The 27,663-nt window shown below is 51.9% G+C and overlaps 1 protein-coding gene across 1 annotated transcript; it reads right to left on the bottom strand.

The window, feature by feature from the left end:
* Window positions 1–1,165: 1,165 nt before the first annotated feature.
* ITGA5 (integrin subunit alpha 5) lies at window positions 1,166–24,541 on the bottom strand. Its single transcript, XM_023729089.1, has 30 exons — window positions 24,295–24,541; window positions 16,824–16,954; window positions 15,004–15,116; window positions 14,782–14,902; window positions 14,500–14,561; window positions 14,361–14,406; window positions 13,964–14,089; window positions 13,690–13,734; window positions 13,505–13,548; window positions 10,446–10,502; window positions 10,220–10,272; window positions 9,717–9,925; window positions 9,288–9,479; window positions 8,999–9,044; window positions 8,729–8,830; window positions 8,474–8,529; window positions 8,188–8,342; window positions 7,775–7,912; window positions 7,568–7,635; window positions 7,013–7,181; window positions 6,827–6,919; window positions 6,585–6,664; window positions 6,366–6,446; window positions 6,155–6,260; window positions 5,603–5,755; window positions 4,575–4,661; window positions 4,351–4,464; window positions 3,466–3,567; window positions 2,766–2,888; window positions 1,166–2,113 (listed from the first exon to the last, which is right to left on the bottom strand). The coding sequence occupies exons 1-30, from the start codon at window positions 24,525–24,527 to the stop codon at window positions 2,030–2,032; spliced, it is 3,189 nt and encodes a 1,062-aa protein (XP_023584857.1). The 5' UTR covers window positions 24,528–24,541; the 3' UTR covers window positions 1,166–2,029.
* Window positions 24,542–27,663: the final 3,122 nt, after the last annotated feature.

Genomic DNA, 27,663 nt, shown 5'->3' with positions numbered 1-27,663 from the left:
TGTGTCTCTTCCTCCCTGTAAGTCCCTCTTCATTTGTGAATTCTGGGAGTAAGTTCCTGAGGTACAGAATTATTGAGAAATCACAGAGTGGAGTGTGAAGTAGGCTTGGTCTCCCAGGAGATTTTCAGGTGATGCGGGCACTGCTAGGCAGGAGCCTGAGTTAAAAAGAATCTCTCTGGTGAGGGGGAAAAGGGTGAGGTGGACTTCATACCCCCTTTCCCAAAAGCTCCATAAATTTGTGGCTATGCTGCCCTCTTGTGGCTGAATTCTGATATAGCCCAACATCTTTGCCTCCAACCCCATTACAATTTCACCAACCTCACGCTTCTATTTGCGATACTTTAGGACAGGTCTCCAGGAGACAGGACTCCAAGGGGATACCTCACTTTGCATGATTTCTCTTCAAAGGCCTGAACCCTATAGCATGTTGGTTAAGAATGAGGGCTTTCAGTCAGACAAGGCTGGGTTTGACTCTGCTCTGCCACTTACTATGTGACCTTGGGCAAGTGACATAACCTCTCTGGGCCTCAGCTTCTCCTTGTGTAAATTGGGGTTAATGGTACCTACTTCAGAAGATTATTGATAGCATTCAAATAAAACAAAAACCTAACTGGCTTTCTTTTCTCTAATTTAGTTCCACAGTTTTTTCTTGCAACTGATTTTGTGGGTCATTGCCAGTCTCCTAAATTATTCAAATCAGAATAATTTAGGAAAGTGCAGATGAGTCCTCTGGACCCCAGCTTGGACCTTTCCCTTTTGCATTCTCCTCTGATCCTCAAACCCAGAGAGCAGGGATTCCTTTCTCTTCTCCCTTGGGGGTGTTGGGGACCAGACCCGGTGGGGGTTGGGTGAAGGGCCGAGGAAGCAAGTCCTCTTTTCTCCTCTTCCATCATCTCTTTCCCAGCTCCTGGTGCTTATACTCCTGGCTCTCAGTGGAAAGAAGCTATGAGAAACACAGGCATCTCCTTCCCACCAAGCTGATTCCAGACTGGATTTAGAAAGAGTGGGGTAGAAGGACACCGATTCCAGCTCTGGTCAGTGGGGACCCCAGGCTGGGTTTATTGCACTTGCAACAGAGTTTAAATAAGTCCCGGGTATCCCGGAGCCAAGGTGAGGGGAAGGCTGGGCAGGGAGGGGAGGGGCAGCGTCAGTGCAGCTGGTGGGCAGAACCCAAATCCTGCGAGCCTAGGACAATGGGCTCCCCTTTCTCCAGGGGGAATGGGAGGGCCTACGTCTGGCCAGGCTGAGGTTCCAGATCTGTTGCCATCATGGCCCCTTCAGGGTCCTGGGCAATTCCTGACTTCTCCTGAATCAGGGGTTGATTGGGCCTCCAGGCCCAGGTCTAGAGCAGGCCCAAATGTTGTCCTGGATCGCCTGGTTAGGTTACCGATGGTCTGATTCAGGGTCCTGGATCAGTCCCAGGCCATAGGCTAGATCTGGTCCTATCTGAGTTCTGGTTCCCCCTGGAGCTGGATTCTGGGCCAGCATCAATCCTTGTTTGGGATCTGCCCTGAGATGGTCCTGGGGCACCATCCATGGTTAGTGTTCCAGGATGGGGACTCTCCGGAGCTGCCAGGTCTTACTCCCCAGGTTCCAGGTTCTTAGCTGGGGCTTCCTCTGGGTCCCTGGCAAGGCCGAGGGCAGATCTTTGCAGGATGAGGCTGGACAGGAAGTCCTGGTGGCATGTCAAGCTCAGAGAACTGAGAATGGATTCCCCAGTTATGGTTCCAAGTTGTTTTCAGAGAAGTCTCTCTCCCAAATGCAAAGGCTGTAGGGAGGCTGAGGCCTCTGTCCCTGGATCTGAGTTCCCCCATCTATGAGGAGGGCACATGTAAACGAGGGTCCTTCACAGTGCATGGGGGGGGTCCCCAGCTCCTTGCCCCCCCACTCTGGCCCTTCAAGTATGTCTCTGGGCTGGGGAGAGGAGCTTCTCCCTGGCCCTCAGCACCTTCAGGAAGTGCCCAAGCCCCTCCCTGTCAGCAGACTGGGGGATGGGGAAGGACTGGGCCTTCAGGTTTGGGAGTCTGGATCAGGCATCAGAGGTGGCTGGAGGCTTGAGGTGAGCTTTTTCCATGGTGGTGCCGTATGGGAGGGATCGTTTGAAGAATCCAAGCTAATATAGAAGAGAGGAAAGAGAGTTTAGATACCCTGGCTTCCATTTCTGCCCAGCTCTTATCCCAAGAGGGAATGAGAAGGATTTTAGTGCCTCTAGCCTCCTTACCCTGCAAAAGTGGCCTCTGAATTCAGACTGCCAAGATTACACCTCTGACAGGCCCAATGGGCCCAGAAGCCCTAAAGCTGGGGGTGGTTTGGTATGGGGAAGGGTCTTTCCCCAGTGCCATATAAATGCCCCCAGTTAAGTCCGAATGGCAAATAGGTTTGAACTCAAGTGCCAGTTCTGACTGTCCGATAGTGGCAGCCTCTTGAGGATTCTGAGGCCACTTCTAGGCTAGTGATGGCTGCCATGGGTTTGGGAGGGAAGTGATAGCATATGCCACATATTTGTCATTGGTGGGTTACTTTGTTTTTGAAAGTACGGAAAATTTATCAGCTTGAGGCAAGAGACTCTTTCTAAGCTAGGGGATGTAGAATGAAGTATGGGATCATATAGACAGGGTCCTCATGGGATGCATGTGGCCAGGGCAGAGGTGGGGTCATGTGGCTGGAGAGTTGGTCTGGAGGTGGATACTGGGGGCTGCACTGGGTCAAGGGCAGAGCCTGATGAGAGGGTGGCTAAGTCACGGGCTGGGCAGGACATGGCTAACCTTGTAGAGGACGTAGATGAGCAGACCTAGGAGCAGAAGGCCAATGAGAATGGCTAGGATAATGATCCACAGTGGGACGCCATGGCTCCCCTCTGCCTTGGTCCACTGCACGGCCGTGGCCACCTAGGGAGCAAGTCAGGTGAGGTCACTGAAAACCCAGAAGTTCTTCCCACCCTATACTTGGCCCCTACTTGCCATTGGACCTAGATGCCCCCCCGCCTCGCATTTTTGGCTAACAACATTTTGAACTTAAAAATTTCAGTTCCTAAAATGTGCAATATTGTTTCTTCTTTTGGGCCTTCACATCTACCATTCCCTTTCTCCAGAATATTCTTTTCCTGACTGGTTAGCCTGGTTAGTTCCTATTTATTGTTCAGGTCTCAGCTTAAACATCACTTTTTCCAGGAAGCCTTCCCTGATTCTGAGTTCAGGTGCCCGTATGATGTGCTCCCGTAAACATACTGGCACTTATCACATTGTTGTCATTACTGTTAGACTGTGAACTCCAGGAGGGAAGATACAATGCTGCTTTTGCTTACCACTGTATCCCCGGCACTTAGCACAGTGCCTGGCACATAGTAGATGCTCCATAGATATTTTGTACAATATCAAGCCACACCCTCCCCCCCGCCCCACCTGTGTCCCAGCCCTAGTGCCAGGCCCAGTACTCTGAGCCCAGTAACTCTGGCCCTGGACTCACTTGAAGTTCCTTTTGGGGCAGCTGCCGAGGCAGGATTCGGTAGGGCATCTTCAGGGCTTTAAACACAGCCTCACACTGCAGGCTAAATGGCTGGTGCTCCCGCTATGAGTAGGGGACAAGGTAGTCAGGGCAGCCCCACTTGGAATGTAGGGGACATAGGGCTCCCCATGGTCTGGCTCAAAAAAAAAAAAAAAAAAAAAACACACCAAACCCATTGCCGTCGAGTCAATTCTGACTCATAGTGACCCTACAGGCAGAGCAGAACTGCCCCATAGGGTTTCCAAGGAGTATCTGGTGGATTTGAACTGCCAACCTTTTGGTTAGCAGCCAAATGCTTAACCACTGTGCCACCAGGGCTCAGGTTGTCATTTTCCCTATTTTTGATTCATTCTCTTCTGAATCTCTGTATATTTACCTTATATGAGATAATAAACATGTAATTAAATAATTAAATAGTATGGAATTAGATAAGTGCATGTTCAATAAATTTTTTTTTTTCAATTATTAATGTGGGTTAAGCACCCAGGACGATGCCTGACCCATAGTATACAGTAGATAAACAGTTGCTTTTACTATTCCTATGTCTGCTTGCCTCTCCACTGTAGACTCATCTTCCATCTCTCTGTTTTTCTATCATTCTTTGCATGCTGTCCCTCCAACTCCCTCTTGGTTTGAATGAGCCAGGAAAGGGAAGATGTCACTCCCAGTGTGGCCCCTAGGTGGCGCCAAAGACACACAGCCCAGTCTACACACAAGGGCATGGAAGGTGAGTTAGAACGCCTGGGTCCCGTTCACTGAGAAGTGGCTAGGGCAGTGGGGAAGCGGGAAAGTCAGTCCAGTCAGGGCTGAAGGTCAGGTGTCAGGGATGAGGTAAAGTTCCCTCACCTGCAGGATGGTCTTGGACCAGACTCGGAAATGAAGTTGCAGACTTTGACTCTCTTGCCGGTGCAGTGGCCCTAGCTCACAGTGCAGCCTGAAGCACTCGGCCTCCGGGCATTTCTGGGAACAAAGAGGAGGCTTGCACCTGGGATTCTGCCCTGCCGCGGGCTCTGAGAACTCAAACATGTACTCAATGCCTGGATGCAGACCTCATTTGTAACACAACTTACCAGGATCCGAGGTCCCGAGGAGGCAGGGGTCCGGCCTGGAGCCTCCCGTCTTTGCAGTTGGTGGTGCTGGGAACCCATAGGATCCAACTGCAAGAGAAAAGAGATCTTCATCTGCCTGCCTCTCCTACCTCATTACAGCTTCTACATCAGCCTGCACCTGGGTTCCAGAGCATCGTCAACCTATTCTTTTACCCATCTCTTCATCGATCCATCCACCCGTCACCGCCTATGTGTAAGGCACCAAGCTCAGCATTAAAATATGGAAATGAATAAAACATAGTCCCTGGAGTTTACATGAAGGGAGAGCATGGAGATGTGTAAATAAATAATTAGGCCCTCGTTCCCACCTCAGGGCCTTTGCACTGGCTATTCCCTTTGCTTGGGATGCTTTCCCCTGAGTCTTCACAGATCAGTTCATTATTGTCTTTCAGGCCTCAGTCCAACTGTTACCTCCTCAAGAAGTTTTCCCTGATCACTCAACTTAAATAGTCTCCAGTCCTATCATAGCATATCAGCACCACACGTTCATCACTTTTCCTTACCAGTTAACTTCTCTAATTTTTATTGTGTGTCTCCTTCCACTAGAATGTAAGCGCCACGATAGTGGGGACCCTGCTGGTTTTATTCAGTGAGCTATTTCCTGAGCCTATGACAGTGCTCAGCATAGGTGCTCATTTAATTAAACGCCGTTAAGGAGTATATAAACTTCAAAAAACAGGCGCTGGAGTCCAGGGGGACAGGTCTGAAGGCTTCCCAGAGGAGGTGACATAGAGCTGGGCCCCAGAAGTATGCTAGGGCAAGAAATACAGGAAGGAATTTCCAGGCAAACAGATAAATACAATGGATAAAAGAGGCTTCTTCCCTCCCGGGGCCTTGAGGTGTCTGTGGCCTTCTGAGCTTTCAGTGGCCTCAGTCCTAGCTTCGGCCACATCCTCATCGGCTCTTCCAGGCGCCAGGAGACTTTTCCAAACCCCTCAGCCTTGGTCCTCTGGACCTCCCCACCCCACGCCAGTCTCCAGGCCCCTCACCTCCAGGCCCTGTGGGTTGAGGGGGTGACTGGTGGTGCAGTTGCTGAGTCCTATGACCCTGGTCACATAGAGTAGCCGCTGACCTTCCAGAGCCTGGGGGCAGCTGAGCTCCAGTGTGCCCTGGCTAATGGAGCTGGGGCCCAGGTTGATGAGCTGAGGAGGGAAAGCACAACCATCAGCAGAAGGAAGGGAGAGATTCTGCCCCATTGAGACCCTGGATCACCTTAGCCCCATTGTACCCTGCTGGGAGGCTATATCAGAAGAGACAGAGGGAATCAATAGCAGAGAAGAAATACACTCCAGCTAACAACACTCCTGGCAGAGGCTCTGTCTTTCCTCTCCAACTCCACTGGCTGATTCCCACACCGCCCCTGCCCTATGCCTTTGTGTATCACTCACCAGCCCATCCCTCTTTTGCCCCTCTCCCTTCCCTTTGGTCCCAGTCATCTGCCACTCAGACTAGCTCCTCCTTCTCCGTCATCATACCATTCTCTCCTCCACGCCCTCTCATCTGCCCACAACCCGCTCTTCCCTGCCTTTCTCCCTCCTCACCTCGTAGACGTGGTGGACAGCAGGGCCTATGTCCCCCTCCTCCTGAGGCTGGTCTCGGGGATGCCAGTCACTCACTGGGAATAGCACTGTCTCAGGCTTGGAGACACTAAGGAGGAGGGTGATTTAGAGGAGAGTGGAAGGGACCCACATGCTTCCTTCCCTAGAAGTCTGTCTCCCTCCCATATAGGCCCCATCTGGCCCTGGCACTGACCCGTTGAGGGAGACCTGGGCCTGAGCCTCCACAGAGAGCCGGAAGGAGACCACGTCACTTTGTGAGTTGTTGAGATTCTTGCTGTGGGATGGAGGGGAGACTGAGTGGTGCTGGAGCCCAGCAGAGCCAGAATTCTTCCCAGCACCAGGCTCTGGCCTTGCCTAGCCCTCCCTGTTTTGCCCCAGACTCAGCCCCAGCCTGGCCCCACCCACTCCCTACCTAAGGATCTGAAAGTCAAACTGGATGGTTTTCTTCGTGTCCCGGAGATGAGGGACTGTGAACCGAAGGCCACCCCAGAGCTGCAAGATAGGGAAGGAAGGAAGCGGGACTATTAGATTGGGCGCCTGCCTCACCCCAGTTCCAACCCTCGTTTCCCACCCCACGGTTATGCTCTGGACTGGCCAGTCACTGTCTCAGGCCTTCTCCCCCTCTAGCTTCCTCCTCTTCTCTCCCAGACTTACACTGGCTCCTGCCTTCATGGGGTTGCCCAGGTCACACACCAGCAGGCGGCTCTGGTTCACAGTAAAGTAGTCGCAGCTCAGGCTGGAGAAATTCTAGAGGTGGAGTGGGTGCAGATAAGGTTTGGGTGTTCCCTCTGGCAGGGTCTCCTTTGCTTTCCCAAGCCTCTCCAGAGAATCCCCTCTCACCCCAGGGTGTCTGACGAGTCCCGAGTACTCAGCCTCTGGAGGGGCCGTGACCCGAAGCTCAGCCTCATAGGCGCCGCCCTCACCCACATTCTGGGCATGGAAAGTTAGGTTCAAGGAGTTCTTGTCGCCAAGGTAAACATAGTGGTTCTGTTCCCTGGATGGGGGAGTTCTGAGGTGACATAAGATAAGGGACACTGAAGAATTAATCCACAATTAAGACAATGGTCCATAATCATACCAATAACAATACAGTAATAATAGACATCATTTACTGAGTTCCAACTATAGGACAGGCAGTAAACTAGATGCTTTATGTAGATTATTTCATTTAATCTTTCTAAAAAGCCAGAGAAATAGATGTTACTATTCCCACTATACAGGTGAAGAAGCTGAATCTCAGAGAAGTTAAGTAACTTCCCAAGATCACACAGCTAGTATGTGTCGTCTCTACTTTTTCAGGCACCAAGACTCAGGTGTTCTGCTTCCAGGCTCCACCTGTCCTGCTACAAGACCCTGGCATATGGAACCCCTGGCTTGATGTTTGCTCCTACTCACCTAAACACTTCCAGCTGTAGGTCAGGCACACAGATGTTGTCCTCTCCACAGTCTAGTAGGATCTGAGCCTGGGGAGCAGGACAGCTTTCAGAAGGGGAGTTTAGACCCCCTCCTGAGCTATAGGTGCCCCCCACCCCCGCCAGGACCTCGCCCCCAGGTACTCAGGCCTCTCTCTTCCCGGGCCCCTATTCCCAGCCCTGACCTTACCTTGTCCTCTATCCGGCTCTTGCTCTGGTAATGTAGGACAGGCTGGAGGCCATGGCTGTCCACAGGGGCTTGGGGGTCCAGGGAGAAGTTGAGGGTGATGTGAATTGGGGAGAGTTTGTCTCGGAATTCTGACTCGTTCTGGGGCCAGGGGAGAGGATTTGCAGAGTCAGGGGACTCTGGGGACTTGGTGGCCTGGCTCTCAGCCTCTTGCACCTCCCTCTGTCTGCTCAGGTCCAAAAGAATCCAGGAATCCAAACCTGACCACTCTCATTGCTTCAGGGGCCCTGGCAGTCTGTTCCCAGCCCCTCTGACAGAGGGCCCCTTTCATCAGCCCCACAAGAGTCCCAAACCCTTACTTGGAATGTGACTACCCTCCCAGGCCAGCCCTCATCCCATTGCAGTCAGGGCCATACCCGGAGGTAGATCTTCATCTCTCTGCAGTCCTCCCGAGCCCCATTCTGGATGAGCAGGGTCTGGGTCAGGCTCGCCTGTCGGGAGGTAAGGAACAGCGCCCGCCGCACTCCTCCCTTTTGCTTCTGCCAATCCAACTGGAGTTCCACCGTGAAGCCTGTGGTGGGATGTATGTCAGGACACTCTGCCTCTCCTTCCTCATCTATTCAGAGAGAAGCGAAGGACCCAGGCCCCCAGCCCCTCCACTCCCTGTCCCAGTGCCTGACAGACCCAGGTAGCCTCCCTCACCAATGGTGTCAGGGACGTGTTTTCCAGAAGCATTGAGGCAGAAGCTAAGGTTGATGCTGCAGAAAGACCAAGAGGAAAGCTGGTGAACCCAACTGGAACAGGCATCCTATCCTCCACCTACCTCCCAGCCACACCCAGACTAGGATACCCCCATTTGTCCCCTTCTTAAGACAGACATGGTCCCCCACCCCCGCCCAGGCCCAGACAGAGGTATCCTAGACTCAGGTCTCCGCAATCTCTTGGGCCTCAGCTCACCAGGCCACAGGGCTCCCCTCTAAACTGCAGCTGCGTTCCTCAGGGTTGAACATGGCAGGGAAGATGGTGAGGGAGGCACTGGCAGACACGATGGGGCGGCCCCTGCGGAGAGTGGATGTAGGGTAGATAGACCTAAGGTTCCCTGTAACCTAGGCTCAGGAACCTGGTTCCCAAGCCCCAGTACCCCAGGGTCCTCTGCACTGACTCCCAACCTCAGCCTTATTGAGAAATTCCCCAGTTCCACTTGCCCAGGCTGTCCCGAGTTCATACCTGTAGACCACAGCCTTGTCCACACCAAAGGCCCCCACAATCAGATCTGCAAGAAGTCAAGAAATCATCCCTGACAGCAAGCCCCAAATTAGGATCCTTCCTAACACCCTTCTAAGGAGAGATTCCTAGTTCCATTACTTAAGGAGGCTGAAGTGAGGTGACGGCGCCACCTGGTGTCCTTAGTCTAGAGCTGTACCCAGCTCAGAGGGCTGGGAAAGGTGCAGAAGGGGTAGTTGTAGGGTCTGTGACCAGGGAATTTAAGGTGAAAGGGGCCTCGGGCATAACTCACCAGGGTATCCATTGCCATCCAGGTCTCGGCCTCCTCGCAGGGCAGAGCCAAAGAAGTCCGGGGTGTGGCCAGCTGCCCACAGGGGTAGCAGAACCTGGGAGGGCTTAGAGCCCAGTCCCCCTGGGCCCCCAGGGAATATAAACACTACCCCTTGCTGGGTCTCCCCACCAAAGGGGGCTCCAATAGCCACATCTGCAAGGCACACACACAGCAGTCAGTAGTCCAGGAATCCGGGCGTCCAAATCTCTACCACTAGACCCTAAGACCTTATTTTTTCCCATCTGTCAATCCCAAAGACCCAGACATTGGAATTAAAGTCCATAGAGCTCTTTGGCAAGTCACTGGGGGTCTTAGGTGACAGCCATGTTCCCCCCAAATCCCTCTGACTCAGGCCCTGACTCCTCAGCTTCCTGAGCCCATGGTGTTTACCATTGTAGCCATCCTGGTCCAGGTCCCCTAGGGGGGTCAAGGAGCTGCCAAATCGGCCAAACTCGTCATGGCCAGTGAGGGTAAAGCTGGGTGTGGGCTCCATGCCAGCTGGGTGCTGCAGGTAGACATAGACCCTGCCCACCTCCTGGGCCCGCCCGTCGGCTGTCCGCTCCATGAGAAGGGGCGCCCCTACCAGCAGGTCATCCAGCCTGGGGGTAGGGGCAAAACACAGGCATCAAGATACCCTGCTTTGCCACCAAACCTCCAATCCTAGTGCCAGAAAATCCCAGGCATCTTGGGCCCCAGATTACCTCCCACCCAAGTCAGAAGACCTGAGATGTTCTGGTTTTTAGCTCTCAGCCCTCTCCTTGTTCCTGAGCAAGGGGAACCCAGAGAAAAAATCCTGGAAAAAACTCTCCTTGCATTTTTCTGCCCCACCCCCACTCTTCCCTCCTGGACCTGGGAAGGGTATGTGGTTTCCCCCTCCCTTTCCCACTACTCACCCATCCCCATTGATGTCTGTGGCAGCCACTGCATAGCCAAAGTAGGAGGCCATCTGGGGAGGACAAAGGGGCAGCACTGAGTCAGAACTAAAGAGTCGAAAAACTGGAGCAACAGGCACTGTGAGCGGGAGTTCAGAGACTCCTGGGAGGTTGGAAAGTTGGGCTGAGGGTGTTGGGTCAGGCTGGGGTTTTGTTGTCAGAGGGCCAAACTGGGGTGTGTCCTCACCTGTTCCCCTGAGAAGTTGTAGAGGGATCGAACGTCTGAGCCATTAAGGATGGTGACCTGGGGGATGAGGAGATGGGCCCATTGGTCCTGGACTCCTAGACCATCCCATGGATGGAGGGCAAATAGGTACAGAATACCCAGGGACAGGCATTCCTTGGAGACACAGACTGCTTGTCCCTATCTCCTTCCTGAGCTTTGCCCTTCCATTCCCATCTCTCTGTGGGGTAGCTCCACCCATGCCTGCTTTACTATTTTTCTCCGTATCGCTTAACAACTAGTGACACATTTCATATTTATCTGTCTGTCTTCCATCTCTACCAGCTAAAATGTGAGCTATGTGAGTGCAAGGACTTGGTTTTACTCTTTGTAGAGCCTAAAGTAGTGCTTGGCAAGCAGCAGACACTCAATAATTATTAGCCGAATGATTGAATGTATGTGGGAACCTCAAAACCAACAAGTTCAAAACTGAAGTCATTCCTCACCTTCCAGTGCCCCCTAACACACACTCATGTCTACCCTATGTCCTCCCTTAGCCACTGGCCCCACAGCCCCCCAAGTTTCCAGAATCCCTGCTCTCTTCCCCACTCTCAGTACAATTACTCTGGTGGGAGCCCTCTCCCTGGAGTGCTGGATAGCCTCCAGCCAGTTCTCCTGCTGCGAGGTCCCCCTCCCCCAACCACCCATCCCCCCACTGCAGCCAGACTGACTAACTGTCCTACAGCGGAGTGAGGATGGCTACCTCGGGCCTGGAAACCCATAGTGGTTCCCTGCTGCCCACTGCACAAAGTCTCATCTTCTTGGTGGTCCTCCAAGGCCCTGGAGCACCTGGCCGGAACCTTTCTGTTTCTGCTCAGTCTTTCCTTACTACCCTCATCCTCAAACAGCCCATGAGTCTGCCAAAGTGGCCTGAAATTCTTTTCCTTTTCTTCCATGCCTTTCTTCATGCTCTTGCCTGGAAGGCCCTTTCTTCTCATCTCTGCTGATCCTTTACAGAACAGTTTCTGATCCATCCCATCCCTAGAAAGAAGGTTATTTTGTCTCCTAAACTGTTATATTGCCTTAACCACTTTTCTGCAATTTAGCATAGTGCAGAAAGAGTGCTGACTTTGGAGGAAGACAGACCTGGTTTAAATTTTTGTCCAGCTATTTACTAGCTGGGTGATCTTAAGCAACGTACTTGGTCTCTTAGAGCCTCGGTTTTCTCCTGTGTAGAATGTGAACAGTAATATCTACCCCATAGGCTTGCTATGACGAATGTTATTAGGTGCCGTCGAGTCGGTTCCGACTCATAGTTACCCTATGAGAACAAAACACTGCCTGGTCCTGCACCATCTTCACAATCGTTGCTGTGTTTGAGCCCATTGTTGCATCTCATTGAGGATCCACCTCTCTTTCACTGACCCTCTACTTTACCAAGCATGATGTCCTTCTCCAGGGACTAGTCCCTCCTGATAACATGTCCAAAGTACGTGAGACGAAGTCTCACCATCCTCGCTTCTAAGGAGCATTCTGGTTGTACTTGCTCCAAGACAGATTTGTTGGTTCTTCTGGCAGTCCATGGTACATTCAATATTCTTCGCCAACACCATAATTCAAATGCATCAATTCTTCTTCAGTCTTCCTTACTCATGTCCTGCTTTTGCATGCATACGAGGCCACTGAAAATACCATGGCTTTGGTCAGGCGCACCTTAGTCCTCAAATGATGTATTTGCTCCTTAACACTTTAAAGATGTCTTTTGCAGCAGATTTGCCTAATGCAATACATTGTTTGATTTCTTGGCTGCTGCTTCCATGGGTGTTGATTGTGGAGCCAAGTAAAATGAAATCCTCGACAACTTCAATCTTTTCTCCCTTTATCATGATGTTGCTTATTGGCCCAATTGTGAGGATTTTTGTTTTCTTTATGTTGAGGTGTAATCCATACTGATGGCTGTAGTCTTTGATCTTCATCTATAAGTGCTTCAAGTCCTCTTTGCTTTCAGTGAGCAAGATGGTGTCATCTGCATATCACAGGTTGTAAATGAGTCTTCCACCAATCCTGATGCCGTGTTCTTTATATGGTCCAGGTTCTCTGATTATTTGCTCAGCATACAGATTGAATAAGTATGGTGAAAGGATACAACCCTGATGCACACCTTTCCTGATTTTAAACCACGCAGTATCCCCTTGTTCTGCTCAAACAACTGCCTCTTGGTCTATGTGCAGATTCCACATGAGCACAATTAAGTGTTCTGGAATTCCCATTGGTTGCAAGGTTATCCACAAGTTGTTATGATCCACACACTCAAATGCCTTTGCATAGTTAATAAAACATGGGTAAACATCTTTCTGGTATCCTCTGCTTTTAGCCAAGATCCAGCTGACATCAGCAGTGATATCCCTTGTTCCACGTCCTCTTCTGAATCTGGCTTGAATTTCTGGCAGTTCCCTGTCGATGTACTGTTGCAACCACTTTCGTTACGAAGAATAGAAACCATGAATAGGCAGTGCCTGATGCACTGAAGGCTCATAAATAGTAGCTCCAATTAGATTATAATTATGTGTGTGTGTGTCTTATCTTATGTACTTGATTAGAAGCACCTTATGAGATGAAGTATGATGTCTTATTCATCTGCTTATCTCTTACCTTGCCTTAATAAATGTTATCAATTAAATGAACTCCTATGGCATTCTTATCTGTATCTTTTTAAAAGACTTGTCCTGGTCTAATAATAACAGCTACTAGTTGTAGATTGCCTAACAGTTCACTCAGTACTTTCACATGCATGATCTCATTTCAGCCTTACAAAAGCCTTGTGAGGTCAGAACTATTATTATTCCATTATACAGAGGAGAATGAGGCTCAGACAGGTTAAGCAGGCTCAAGGTCTTTTATGGAATGAAGCGGAGTGTAAGTAAATAACAGAAAGACCCACCCAGAGTAAGTGCCAGAACTTGAACCCAGGTCTGACTACAGAGCCCACGTTCTGATCCATCTTTTGAACCCTCACAAACTGCCATGAATGGTGGTGATTAGCCAGGGGAGGGGTGGGAAAGGGGAGTCAGGTTGGGTCTTACATAGCCATAGGTGAGGTTTCCTTTGGGCACGCCAGCAACAAAGTCTGCAAAGAAAGGAAAAACTTGTGGCTGAGGGCGGGGGAAGGGGAGTTAGACAACTGGGGTACGTATCTCAGTTCCTGTGCTTCCTGTTCCTGGGTCTCTAGCCACACTCTCCCTCGGCCCCAGCTTGGGGATACACTTACCTTCTGTGTCATCACCACTGAATTCACCCACAGCCACAGAGTATCCTAGGGGGCAGAGTAGGTGGATGTTAGGATCCTTGCTTCAGGGATCCCTCTGCCCTGGTCCATCCCCTAAGACTTTCCCCACGCCTACTGGGCCCTCACCATCAGCCTGCACAAGACAAGCATGGCAGGGGGGCCAGACTGCCCAAGTGGGAGAAAGTACACAACGGGGTGAGTGGGGACAACACTTGAGGCTCTCCCCATGTGGGTCCCTCCCCACTTGCTTGCTCACCCAGGTAGCTATCATCATAGATGGAACTGGCCTGGCGTGTCTGCAGCTGCCCCTGAACCAGGTTGATCAGGTATTCGGGGTAGTAGGATTCTGCAATCTGCTCCTGGGTAGCAGACAGGATCTGGCCTGGGGAAGGGGATGAGGAGGGGATGGATGGGGGGGAGGTGGCAAGGAGGGTACTGGGGGCCAAATACATAGGATTTCAGAAGTCTGGTTCAAGGAAGGGAAATGAGTGGAGGGAAATGGCGGAATAGGACATGTAAATCTCAAGAAAAGAAAAGGAGAACTGGGGTGGGGGCTAAGGGAGCAGAGAAGGGAAGGACTGATGATTTCAGGCTGGGAGCAGGGATGGGAGGTTGTGTGCAGGGGGCCAACGGATGGCATAGGGAGGACTTACCTTGCCAGAAATAGCTCCCTGGTCCACCCAGCACCACACGCCCAGTCTGTAGGGGGAAGGGGGTAAGTTTAACTTCTGGTCCTGATCTCCCTGTGTCCACTTGCCCACCAGCCACTTCCCTTTCAGCATACCCTCTTACCTTGGTGAACTCGGCACTGAAGCCCCCTTGGCAGTAACCCTGTCCTGCTGCCCAGCTGAAATCTGTGAGGGAAGAAGGTGGTGAAGGATGGGCCCTGCATACATGGGTCACACAGGAAAGAGGTGAGAGCATGGGGAAGGAGGTGGGAGAGCAAACCAGAGAAAGGGCCTCCCTAGACAAGACAGTGAACATAAAGGCTAACAGGGGGAGTCAGCCCTGAGCATAAGAAGACACTCAAGTAGATAAGGCAGACATGGGGCACAGGTCCCCTCATGCCCCTACCTGAACGGCAAGGCGCATACTCCAGAATTCGGGTGAAGTTGTCTGTGGAGAGGTAGCAGGTGCCCACAGGATCGCTCAGTGGCTCCTTCTCTGTGCGCCAGCTGTACAGTGGAGCACAGGCCTAGGGGTGCCAGAAGGGTAGGGGCAGTAGGCTTATCTGGCTCCATCCAACCACTGCCCATCCCCTACCCACCATTTCACTGAGCCCACCCACCCCCTCACCAAGATAGAGGAGCCATGGGCTCGAACTGTTGCCCCGAACCACTGCAAGGACTTGTACTCCACAATCTCCTCTCCCTCTGGGCTCGACAGTGAAGACTCCAGCATGCGAGAGCCTTGGGGAAGTGAGAGAGGGGAGTCATGCTGGGCCCAGGGCCCCAAGGGCAGCTGAACCCTAGAGCTGCCCCCACCCTCTTCCCCAGGACGGTCCTCCACCCTCAGCCTGGGGATGCCAAGTACTTCCAAGCCCTGAGCCCCCACGACTCACTGGAAAGAGGTGTAGGGAAGGATAGTTTGCACAGCCTGACTCAGCACCCCCTACACACACACACAGACACACACACCCACACACACACAGACACACACAGAACCTGGGGGTTCTAGAGTTGCCTTCCCCTGGCTCCCCTGCCTGCTCACCTAGCTGGGACAAGGATGCTTGTGGTGAAAAGGGATAGGGAGCTAGTGGGGATGGGTGGCTATTTCCCAAGAGGGTAACCCTCTGGCTGTCCTTCTCTGCCCTTACCTGTGTCTCTAACAGCATCTTACTCCATCTCTTTCCTTGACTTTTTTGAGATCTCTGTCTCTTATGTCTCTCACTTTCTCTCTGTCTCTCCCTTCCCAAGCCCTATGTCTGCCCTCTATGAGACAGCCTTTCTTATTCTTCTGATTCTCGTCTGTCTTTCAGACTTTTTTTAAAAATTTTATTGTGCTTTAGGTGAAAGTTTACAGCACAAATTAGTTTCTCATTCAAAAATTTATATACAAATTGTTTTGTGACTTTGGTTGCAATCCCCACATTGTGTCAGCACTCTCCCCCTTTCCGTGTCCACCCTGGGTTCCTGTGTCCATTCGTCCAATTTTCCTGTCCCTTCCTACTATCTCGTCTTTGCTTTCGGGCAGGTGTTACCCATTTGGTCTCATACACTTGACTGAACTAAGAAGCACGTTCCTCACGTGTGTTATTGTTTGTTTTATAGACCTGTCTAATCTTTGGCTGAAAGGTGGACTTCAGGAGTGGCTCAGGCTTTTTTTTTATTAATCTATTTCATGAGTTTTTCTCCCACTGTCTCCATCTTTCATGTCTCTCCCTGTTTCTCCCTTTTTGTCCCTACACGTGTCTTTATTTCTGCAGCTAGACTACCTGAATTCATATCCTGGTTCCACCATTTACTAGTTGTGTGATTGTGGACAAGTTACTTAACTTCTCTGTTTCTTACCTATAAAACGAGGATAATAATACCTCATAGAGTTGTATAATTCTTTATATCAAGAATTCAATGAGTTAATATATGTAAAGTATTTACAACAGTGTCTGACACAGAGTGAGTGCTCTTTAAGGGTTAGCTGTTATTATTTATCTCTAGTTTCTGTCTCCCTCCCATCTACTTTGCATCTATTCCAGACTGTGAGCTCCTTGAGAGCGGTGGCTTAATCACCTTTAAATCCCCTGCAGTACCCATCACAGTGCCTGGCATGTACTATTACTCAGTCAGGGTTTAGTTAAATGAATTCAATGTTTTGTGTGACTCTCCCTGTCTTTGTCTGTGTTGCTGCCCTGGCCTCCCTGAGTTGTGGGTGATTCAGGGGAAATGAGAGCCACATGTTTCTGAATCATGCCCGCCCCCCTTGGGCTGGGCTGAATTGGGAACACGGTGTGAGTGCCATGGGGGGCCGCTGTAGGGAGCTGGACAACCAGCAGGCTAGGAAGGGACATGGCCACAACGGGGCAGGCTCCACGTACCACCCAAGCCCTGCCCCCAAGCTGCAGTCCTGTCCCCCAGTCACTCGCTGACCCACCCCTGCCTACCAAAGGGGTTGTTTACCTTTGCTGTCAAACTCGATGGGGGTGCACTGTGAGGCGCTGATGCCCCAGGGGCAGAGGTAGACAGCACCACCCTGCAGCACTCCGGGTTGGCTAGTGTTAGCCTTGGGTGCTCCCACCAGCACACTGACCCTGTGAAGGGAAAAGGAGAGGTAGTTCAAGGGTGGTTCCTTGCTCTCCTGGTGGAAGAAGGCCCCAGGCCCCAGGCCACTGGGCCAGGGCTCGCTAGGGGGTGGGGTAGATGCCCCCCTGGGTTGTATTTATATCTCAGAAGATGCCACAGATGCCAGAAGCACAGGCTGGAGTCAGGCGGTCCCCATGTGCCGCTGTCACTAACACTCCCCCCCACCTCCGCTCTCTCTTCTCTCCTATTTACCCTGTGATTAAAGCGAGGGGGAACTAGAGACAATTTCCTGAAGGGGAAAAGGGACCAGAGGGCCTGGACCCTGGTTTCTTCCTCTCCCCATGTCCCTCCTTAGATTAAAGATGCAGCCCCAGGGACTCCAGGGCCCTCTCACCTAGCCTGCTCTTTCTAATACCAAGCCAGAGTCCTTCCCTAGACCAAGACCCAGGCATCAAGCTGCCCAGCCCTGGGGTGTGTAGGAGGAAAATGTGAGTCTTGGAAATCAGACAGCAGAAGTGGAGACAGGAGCTGGAGGACTGGTGAAGAAAGGTCGTTCCCCTGGGCTTGGGTCTGGGCCTGCCCTCACCCTGAGGCCCTGGTTTGGACCTTCCCGTCCTGGCTGGGTCTCTGTCTCAGTCTTTCTCACACACCATCCCCAGGAGTCTGAATCCAGATCTGCTCTAGTGAGGTCCTAGTTCTGGACATAGTGCCTCAGTTCCCCCTGGAGACAGTGAGGAGAGGTTGCCTCCAATGTGGTCCTATGGAATGGAATGGTCATAGCTAAGATAGCTAAGGTCCTGGGCAATCTGCCTGTTACCGTCCCTGGACCCCTTGGCCCTGATGCCTCCACGCAGCTCTCACCTTCTTGGCTTTCTCCTTCAGGGTCTCCCATGAGGACTGTATCTGGTAGCCTGGGCAACTTGACCCGGCTCCTGTGCCAGTGTCCCTGCCAGCCTTGGTCTCTGCTTTTTTCCTGTGCCTGCCTCTGTCTCTGCTTCTCAATTTCTCTGTCCCTCTGCCCCTATGACTGCTTGCTCTCTTGGTTTCAGTTTCTGGGTTCTCTCTCTCTCTTTCTATCTCAGATGTTGAGTTTTTCCATCTCTAATGATTTCTGTCCCCTTTCAGCTTTCAACAGTCCCAATATCCACTCCTTCCCTGGTATCTGAGTACCTTCCTCAGCCTCTCACACAAGGAAAGAGGGCCCAAGTCGGGGATGTGGTAAAACCCATTGCTGTTGAGTTGATTCCGACTCATAGCGATCATAAAGGACAGAGTAGAACTGTCTCATAGGGTTTCCAAGGAGTGCCCGGTGGATTCGAACTGCTGACCTTTCGGTTAGCAGCCGTAGCTCTTAACCACTACGCCACCAGGGTTTCCAGGGACATAGCAGAGGTCCTAAAAGCTGGGAGTGTCTTCAAAGAGGACTAGGTACACTGAGTGAGGGAAGGATGAGAGGGGTGGGGTTCGAGAGGAATGTTGTTGTTGTTAGCTGCCTTCAGGTTGCCCGACTCATGGTGACCCCATGCACAACAGAACAAAATGCTGTGGGTCCTGGGCCATCTCCAAGATGGGCTGCAGACTGGATCCTAGGAGGAATAGGGATGGGAATACCTGAGAAAGTAGGTCCAAGGGGACTAAAGTGGGGAGTGAGGAGGGGTTTATGAGGGCCTTGGGATGGAGGAGGGCAAAGGCAGAATCCAGGGGGAATAAAGGTGGAGCTGGGCAGGAGAGGAGAGTTCCTAAAGTGATGGGGGGTGGGGTGCCAGCCTTGGTTACCCTCAGGACAGGAAATGTTTACTGCCTGTGGCTTCCTGTAATTTCCAACGTCTCACTTCTCTCCGTTTGTCTCCCACCCACCGAGCCCCACCCTCTCACTCAGGCATAACATCCAGTTGGGGGGTGGGAGGTAGCCCCTCCAAAGGCACAGTGACCTGGTCAGTTGCCAGGCCCCAGTAGGTGAGACTGATGGGGGGAGAGGAGAAGAGGTTACATTGTCCCAGGGCTGTGTGAGGAAAGAAGGGTACACCCCCCCTTAAAACAGCCCCCAGCGAACTTGGCTGGTGCCCTCAGGCTCCAGAAGGCAGGAAGGGCCACTGACCTGAGCTAGACTGTGGTAACAGAAAGCAGTGAAAAGAGCTGTGGACCAGGAGTCAGGAGTTCTGGTTCAGGCACTAGCTCAGTGTGGACTGGGGCAATACCCTTTCCCGCTTTCTCTGGGTGAAGAAGTTGAACAGGTTATCTCAAAGTCTCCTGGAGCTCTGACATTCTATTTCCTAGAAAGCACAGGGCTGGGGCCAAGAGATCCTGCTCCCATCCCAGTTTTGCCAACATCCCCCTGCTCTGGGGAAGGAGCTGGGCCTGAGAACTCCTAGAATGGCCTGAGGATGAAGCGTGGAGTTTTGCAGTGTTGGAAGGTGAGAGACAGGCCCTACAAAGTTTGTAAAGCCCACAAGATCACAGGCCCAGGGGCATATCCATTCTGGCTGTGTGAAGGTTCAGGAGACCTGGTATGTAGGCAGGGTCACAGACCTAGACCTGCCCCTGACCACCAAAAACAAAAACAAAAAAACAAACCCATTGCTGTCGAGTCTGACTTAACAGCGACCCTATAAGATAGAGTAGTACTGCCCCATAGGGTTTCCAAGGCTGTAAACTTTACGGAAGCTGACTGCCACATCTTTTTCCCACAAAGCGGCTGGTGGGTTCGAACTGCTGACGTTTCAGTTAGCGGCTGAGTGCTTAACCACTGAGCCACCAGGGCTCCTTTTCCCTGACTACCACACATGGCTTATTCCTGAGGATTAAGTGGCCCTTCCATCCCAGCGTCCCCAGGTCAATCCAATAAACAATGCTGTCCCCAAGGTGCCAAGTGAGGCACCTTGTGCCTGGAATACCATGAAAGACAGCTTGTCCTTATTCTCCCACTCCGACTTCCTGCTTCCCAAATCCCGCAGCAGCTGGGCCCTCATAGGGATCCAAGAAGGTAACAGTGGAGGGTCCTTAGGCTATTTTCAATATTTCAGAAAGCCTAATGGAAATCATGCATTTACCTGATAAGGGGACCCAGGCTAACTAAAACCTCAAGTGTATTTGCTTTTGGCTGGAATTATATCAGCTTGTGTGGGGAACCTGGTTATCTCATGTTGGTCAGAAGCTCTGATTGGCAGCTATAGATACTTTTGGTTAATGGGAAAAATGGGAAAAGGAATTAATTATTCCTTACTCAATGCAGTTTGACAGATAAACTCTTAAAAAATATGGAGTCCAAGAGAAGAAATAATTGCCATAATTTATTTTGAAACCACAGAACCCTGAAATCTCAGAGTTGATTTTTGGAGACCCAGGTGACCACAGCTGGAAGGCACAGTAGAGCGAGTCTACTGGTTTTACGACTTTCTTTAGATGCCTCAGCACTACCCTGTGGAGCAAGAGGAGGCCAGCTTGGTCCTGATACCCCTTCCCATCTTCTTTTAGAAAAAACTTTTTTATCTGTTTAACGTAGAATGCCCTAAGATATCATTTTTAAAAAAGATTGTTTCACCTTACTCCCTTTTATATCATTTGAATTTTTATAAAGAAACAATCTTTAATAAAAAAAATTTTGCATTTCTTAGCTGAAGTAGATACATGAGACTAAATGGGCAGCTCCTGTCCAGAGGTGAGATGAGAAGGCAGAGAGGGTCAGGAGCTGGCTGGACTTGGGAAATTCGGGGTAGAAAGGAGGAATGTGCTGTCACAGTATAGGGAGAGCAACTAGGGTCACATAACAATGTATATATAAATTTTTATATGCGAGACTAACTTGAATTGTGAACTTTCACTTAAAGTACAACAATTTAAAAAAAATTCGTTTTTTGCTACCTAAGAAAAAGTTTAAAAACTGCTGACCGGGACTCATGCCCTCATTTTAAAGATGAGAAAACTAAGTCTCAGGAGAGGTTAGGTAACATTTCCAAGGTCACTCAGAGTCCTTCCCAGGATGAAAACCAGAAGCCAAGAATCCCGATTCCTAGGCTAGTGTTCTGGTCTACTCCACTGCCAGCTTCTCCTCTCCTCTCCTCTCTAGTGTCTCCCCAGCTAGGCTTCTGATTAACTAAGTCTCCGTTCAATACACGGTTACTGTTTGACTCTGTTGGCCTGACAAGGTTGGGGGTGGGAAACTGCAAGTGGACCAGGGCCTGGCTACAGGTCCTATAGCAGCCCCAGACAGGTCAGTGTAGGACCTCTGGCGTTCGCAAGGGGGTATGCGTGGCTTGCTGGGGAGAAAGAGTTGCCTCTGCTTGGCTGTGTTGTTGTTGTTAGGTGCCGTTGAGTTGATTCCAACTCATAACGACCCTATGTACAACAGAACAAAACTGTCCCATCCTGCACCATCCTCACAACTGGTATGCTTGAGCCCATTGTTGCAGCCACTGTGTCAATCCATCTTGTTGAGGGTCTTCCTCTTTTTCGCTGCTTGGCCATATCAGGAGAGAATAAGGATCTGGGCTGAGGCCAGCCCACCTTTCCAGATTGTACCCTGGGCCAAGTCACTTTCTCTCTCTAGGCCTAGGATACTAAACCCATAAAACGATGGGTTTCCTTGAATGATCCCTAAAGTAACTTCTAGTTTGAAACTTCTATGACTCCTAAAGCCTCAGTTTTTATTTATATAAAATGGGGCTACAATGCTTGCTCGGCCTAATGCAAAGATTTTTGTAACGGTCCAGTGGAAAAACAGATATGCAAACAAGTGCAAAAGGAATGTGAGGGACTAGTATTAATATCACTATTACAAGCAAGTACTAAAAGCAAGTAAGAAATGGAGGAAAATTTAAGACAAAGAACTAAGTGGCCAAGGAGAAGAGACCCAGAAATAGAAAACAGCTACTCCATAAAAACCATGCCTCACATATACTGAGCAACCTCTATGGACTAAAATGAAACCTAACTCATTGCTGTCGAGTCGATGTTGACTCATAGTGACCCTATAGGACAGAGTAGAACTGCCCCATAGGGTTTCCAAGGAGTGGCCGGTAGATTCAAACTGCCAACCCCTTAAACACTGCGCCACCAGGGCTCCCATATAGACTAGGTGCCTTTCCCATATATTGTCTCATTGAATACTCAGAATAACAACAACAAAAAAACAGTAACTGGGGGCCAGGATTCTCCTCAAGCACTGCCAGTCCTTACAGCTTTGCCCTTTCCCTACCAGGTAACCTCTCTGGTGCTCAGCTCTGTCCCTTGATGCTGCTCCGGTGTTCATCATGAGAGGTGATGCAGGAGAGACCAAGAACACTGCGCCCTCCCCCTCGGGCAATGGCCACAGGTGAGGGGCTATGTTTGAGGTGGCGGGTGGGGGCTGAAGGCCCAGCTGTGGTGGGAGGTCATTCGGAGGGAGAACTGGGAGGCAGAACGTTCTGAGTCCTACTCTAAGAGAGGATTGTAAAGAGAAAATGAGAGGGGGAGGAGTGCAAGGTGGACACCTGGGTTCTCTTGGGAGGGAAGATGAGCAGGAAGGGAGGGGGAAGGGATGGGAAAGCTGGGTCTTGTTTTAGAAGATGGCTTTAGGGACTGTAGGATCAGGCCAAGGGCCAAACAGACACCTAGGGGACCAGGACTGTGTACATGAAAGTCCAGATGTTTTAGAGGAGTGTTTTATAAGGGAAATGACACTCTTGTTAGGTGGGAGGTAAGAGGAAGGTTAAAAGCAAGACAACTGAATACCTTGATCCAGGGGAAGAGACTCCATTCCTTCCCTCCCCCTTCTCTACTCCATTAGGGTTGTGGTGAGAAGTTTGAGGGGGTCTGGGGAGGCCAGGCCTGGCAGAGGCTCCAGGCCAGGGTGATGCAACGGGGTTTGGGCAAGAGGCCAGGGGGGTGGGGTGGGGGTTGGGTGGGGACCTTGAATAGCACAGAACTAACAGCTGGGGCCTAAACATCTTTCTTTTTTCCCCATCCCCAAGGCCTCCACACAAAGGAGAAACTTGCCCTGCAACCGCCCCCCCCCACCCATGGAATTAGCTACATTAACCTCTTTTCTCCAAAAATTAAAGAAAATGAGTAGAGATCAGTTAACCGTATTCCATGTGTGAAAACAGCTCACCTCAGACAGAAGTCCTATCAAACCCTGAGATACTTGGGGGAGGCAGGGAGCAGTGGGAAGCTCAAAGCTCAGAGATTTAGGAGAAAGATTGCTCCAGTCACTGTGGATGATGGGGTATCTGGCCTGGGGGGTCCCTGGCCCAAAGCAGGAGCAGCCACCTTCCCCTTACTCTCATCTCCTACATTTAAACCAATATCCTTGTTCTAATGTTGCCTCTGCTCTAGCCCCGGTTTCCCCAAACCTGTGGGTACCCCATTTTCCAGGCACCGAGGGTCCAGGTCTGCTTGTCACCCTGCTGAGCTGGGAACGAGGCACTTTTTTTTTTGAGAATTCCCAGGTGTCCTGTTCTCTGCGGCCCCTGCCCTGGGTTCTTGGGCCCAGTGAGCCAGCGTCTCCCCAGCTTCCGACCTCAGCCCCAGAAGTCCCGGTCTCAGTTCAGCTCAAGCCGACAAGCTACAGGAAATCAGCTTTTCTCTTCCTCCCAAGAGCTAGAGGAAGAGGGAAACCGCCCACCCGCTTCGTGCGCGCACACACACCCCTCCCGACACATCCGAGCACCCGCCCTTGGCTGAGCCTGCCCCCCAGCCCCGGCGCCCACAGGGCCAGTGCCCGAGACTCCCCTAATGTTCCCAATCCCCCTCATCTGAACAGAGATTGGAGTGGAGGGTGGAGTAGCAAACCGAGGAGAAGGCGAGCGAGCTGCCCTCCCCAGTCCTAGGTCTTTCCCCAGTCTGGGTTAAGGGGGGAGGGGAGGATGAAGCTGGCCCCCATTTAACCTTCCTACCCTCTCAGTCTCCGACTCCCCCTTATTAAGCACAGCTCATTCTGCTTCGACCTGTTCTCTCTGTGCACAATGGTCTCCTTGGATCGCGAGGTCTCCCAGGGCCCCCCACAAAGCCTCTGCACACCCTCCCGCCTCCGGTCCCGGCAGCCCTCGGATCGCAGCCGGAGACCCTCTGCTGTCTCCATTTGCCCACTTTCCTCTCCCTTGGCCCAAAGACCCCTGCCCAGACTTCTCCAGCTTCCAGCTTCGTATCCTCTCCCCACCCCACACGTCTCCCCACTGATCTCTCTCAAACTCCAGGCCCCCTTCCACGCCGGCCACGGTCTCCCCCCTGCTCTAGCTCGGGCCCCCAACTCTAGCCCTAGTCCTTCCAAACTCCGCCCCTCAAACTCCAGCCCTGGTCCCCTCCAGACCTCAGCCGCGCCCCCAGTCTCCAGACCTTCTCCCCCAACCCGCCGCCAGCCCTCCGCACTCACCCGTCCGCCCCCGGCCGATAAAACTCCACCGAAAAGCCGAAGAAGGAGCCCGGGGGTCCAGAGAGCACTGCTGGGGCCTCCGCGTCTAAGTTGAAGCCCCCGACCCGGGGTGGCGGCGGCAACAGCAGCAGCAGCGGCAGTAATAGCGGCAGCGGCGGCAGCAGAGTTCGGCGCCGGGGACTCCAGCGCGGCTGCACGACGTGGAGAGGGGACCTTGGCGTCCGGCTCCCCATAGCGCCCGTTCTTCCCTGTCCTGGGGCCACCGACCCGGAGCCGCTTCCTAAACCTCCCAGAGGCGAATGACTCAACGCGGGGAGGAGTTTGCCAAACTCCCGGCTGAGCCCTCCCCCCGCCGGCCAGGGGGGCGGGCGGGGGGGCATTCCTGGGTCCTTGGAACTTTGAGCCCGCGCCCCCCACCCCGAAGGGGCGTGGGGGGGCGCACCTCTACGCCCCCCTTTCCCCAGCCCCAGCTGGAGGCTGTTGTCCGGACTGGGTCAGACTGGGCGGTTTGGGCTCTTCCCCCTCCTTCTCGCGCTTCCCCCTCTTCCCCCCTCCCCTCCGCCTTTCCAGATGTACAACGTAAACGCTCGGAAAAGGAGTCGGAAAAAGGGAGCGGAGAATTTCCTAATGAGGAAAGGAATCACCTCTGGAGGGTGAAGGGAGCCTGTACATGTGTGTAGGGTCTCCCCTACTTCTTCAGGGAGGAGACTTTGGGGTCTAAAGAGACAGGAGACTCCTCTGGCATCTGACCAACTGGGATTCCCTCTTGCCTTCCTGGGGCCACCGGATGCCTGGGTTCCCGCCAGCTGGTTTTGGGACTCATGAGTTGAGGTACAGAGCACTCCCAGGCAGCCTGAAAGAGGACCTACACCGGCTCCTGCACGCCCCCGCCCTTGAAGCTGGCCGAATTGAAAACCCAGGAGTTTAGGGTCCCTCACAAGGATTCTGCCCCAGTTCTCCCCCTTCTCGTTTGTAGGATATGGAAACCTCTGTTGAGCCCCTACCTTGGATCTGGCAGTTGGCCAAGAGCCGGGGAGTGGTATGGGGGCCTTTGGTCCCTTAGTCCCTTCTTGATCCAAACCTGGAGAATTGTAGCAGGGGGTGGGGGTGGTGTCTTGTAAAGTGTTCCAACCTTCAGCTTCTATTAGCTGTAGGATCTGGGAGCTGGAAGCCAGGACCCTAATTCTCCTCAGATCTTCTGTGGAAGAGGAAGGGACTCTAGTAGTGAAAGACAGTGGCCCCCTCCCCACTCCTTCCCCTGGCCCTGGTTCTGTGTGATGAGATCACCTTTCAGGATTCTAATCTTTATCTTAGTCTGGGGGAGGGGGACCAAGGGGCCTAGCTTCTCTCCTAACCCCCTCTCCTTTCCAGCCCTCTTCCTGCCCTTTGCCTCCAGGACTCCTCCCCTTCCAGAATAGACCCTGTTCCCTCTTTTCCCCAGCCCCCTGCCCTAGTCTGGCCTGGGGAGCTCAGAATGAAAGTGCCCAGAGTCAATTTTTTTCCTCTTGCCATGTCTCTCTCCCCCTCACTTTGCTGCTTTACTTCTGGTCCCAGACTACCCAGCTGTTTTTAAAAGCCCCTCTCCAGATCATCTTCTTCCAACAGAAGCTGGTCAGACTGCAGGACGATGCTGGGCCCCATACCACTCTCACATCTGCAGGTCCTGACCCTTTTTTAGGCCAGGAACCCAAGGAATCTCTGGGTAAGGATTTTAAACACAGCACTGCCACAGAGGTAACCTCTAGGTGAAAACTACTCAAGCCGTGGGGCTCAGAACCCCCCTTGGGACTACTGTGTAACCCAGCAAAGCACATGTATGTGAATCAGGCTCTCTCGTTTCTCAGCCCAGGCAAGCTCTTTAGATTTTCCCAGGATTTGGGAGCTGGGGTAGAGGCAAAATGGGTGGGGGCGGGAGGGGTGTGTGTGCAGGGAGGGAGGTATATGACTCAGTTCCTCCCAGGAGCCTTGGTGAGGGATAGGGGACATAATGTCCTGCCCCAATCCTCCTCTCCACTCCACCCCCCTAACCTTGGCCAACTCAAACAGGCCCCCTCCCTGTCCATTCTCAGCTCCTGTTTATACCGGGAGCCCCTTAGTCATTCTCTGGCTGGCTTTTCTCCTCTCCCCAATATCCCTCCTCTCTTGGCTCTCTCTGCCCTTATAAGTCCTCTCCCAGTGGCCCCAACACCTCCTGCCTTCCCTCCCACCATGCCGGGCTTTGCCTGGCCCTCCTTTCCTCTGCTCAGGGTTGGGCCTGAACTTGGGGTTCTCTCATATTTGGAGCTGCTTCAGTATAGCCCTCCAGGCCTGGAAGCTGGCCCGGAAAGGCCAGCCAAGAGGGTTCCCTGGAGGTCATCAGTCCAGTCTCTCGTTCAGAAGAGGAGATGGGTGTAGACAGATGAAGTGACTTGTCCAAGGTCACATTGGCTAGCCAGTTAGTGGTGGAGCTGAGTCTAGAACCTAAGTGTTTTGACTCTAAACCCAATACCCTCTCGTCTGAGCCCACTGCCCCTTTAAATGCTTTGTCTCTTCTCAGCTTTTTTCTCTGCCTGATGTATCTCTCAGCTTGTCTCTGGCACAGCCCATGTGTCTCAAATATCTCTGTTTTCTCTCAGATCTGACCTCTCTGGTACCTTCTGTCCCTTCATCTCTTAGTAGGAATGATTTGCTGTGATGACTGACTATTATTAATCATGGTCTGCCCCACAGAGGGGCAGAAGAGGTGAAGGGCAAGGGCAGAACGCTCACCAGGCTCCTGTTGTCACCAGCCTGCCTGCCCTGAAGGCTAGAGTTTTAGAAGCAGAAGAGTGAATTTCCACAGAGGAGTTCAGGATACAAGTGCAAGTTCTAAAGCCAGGAGCCATGCTGTTTCAGTAGGGTAGGAGAAGGGTGGGAAGTATGGTTTATATAGCATATGGAAGGAGCCCTGGTGGCGCAATGGTTAAGTGCTTGGCTGCTAACCAAAAGGTAGGTTGTTCGAACCCACCAGCAGCTCCACAGGAGAAAAGACCTGGTGATCTGCTTCTGTAAAGATTACAGCCTAGGAAACCCGATGGGGCAGTTCTACCCTCTCCTGTAGGGTAGTTATGAGTTGGAATCCACTCGACGGCACACAAAAACAACATAGTATATACTATAAGCCTGGCCCTGGGTATATATTTAGCCTAACTTTATCCCATTGAATCTTCCCAACTATCCAGCACTGAAGGTATTATGAATCTTATTTTACTGTCAGGAAACTGAGGCTCAGAGGAGTGAAGTGGCTAACCCAAGTCAACAGAGAGAAAGGGCTGAGGTGGAATCCAAATCCAATCCCAACTAATTCTAAAGCTCTCGTTTTTTCCCACGGCACTGTTGGTCCCCTAAACT

This window comes from Trichechus manatus, unplaced genomic scaffold (assembly GCF_000243295.1).
Source record: "Trichechus manatus latirostris isolate Lorelei unplaced genomic scaffold, TriManLat1.0 scaffold00027, whole genome shotgun sequence".
Taxonomy (NCBI): Eukaryota; Metazoa; Chordata; class Mammalia; order Sirenia; family Trichechidae; genus Trichechus; species Trichechus manatus.
Note: the sequence above shows the minus strand (reverse complement) of the source record. Positions and strands in the feature narration are given on the sequence as shown.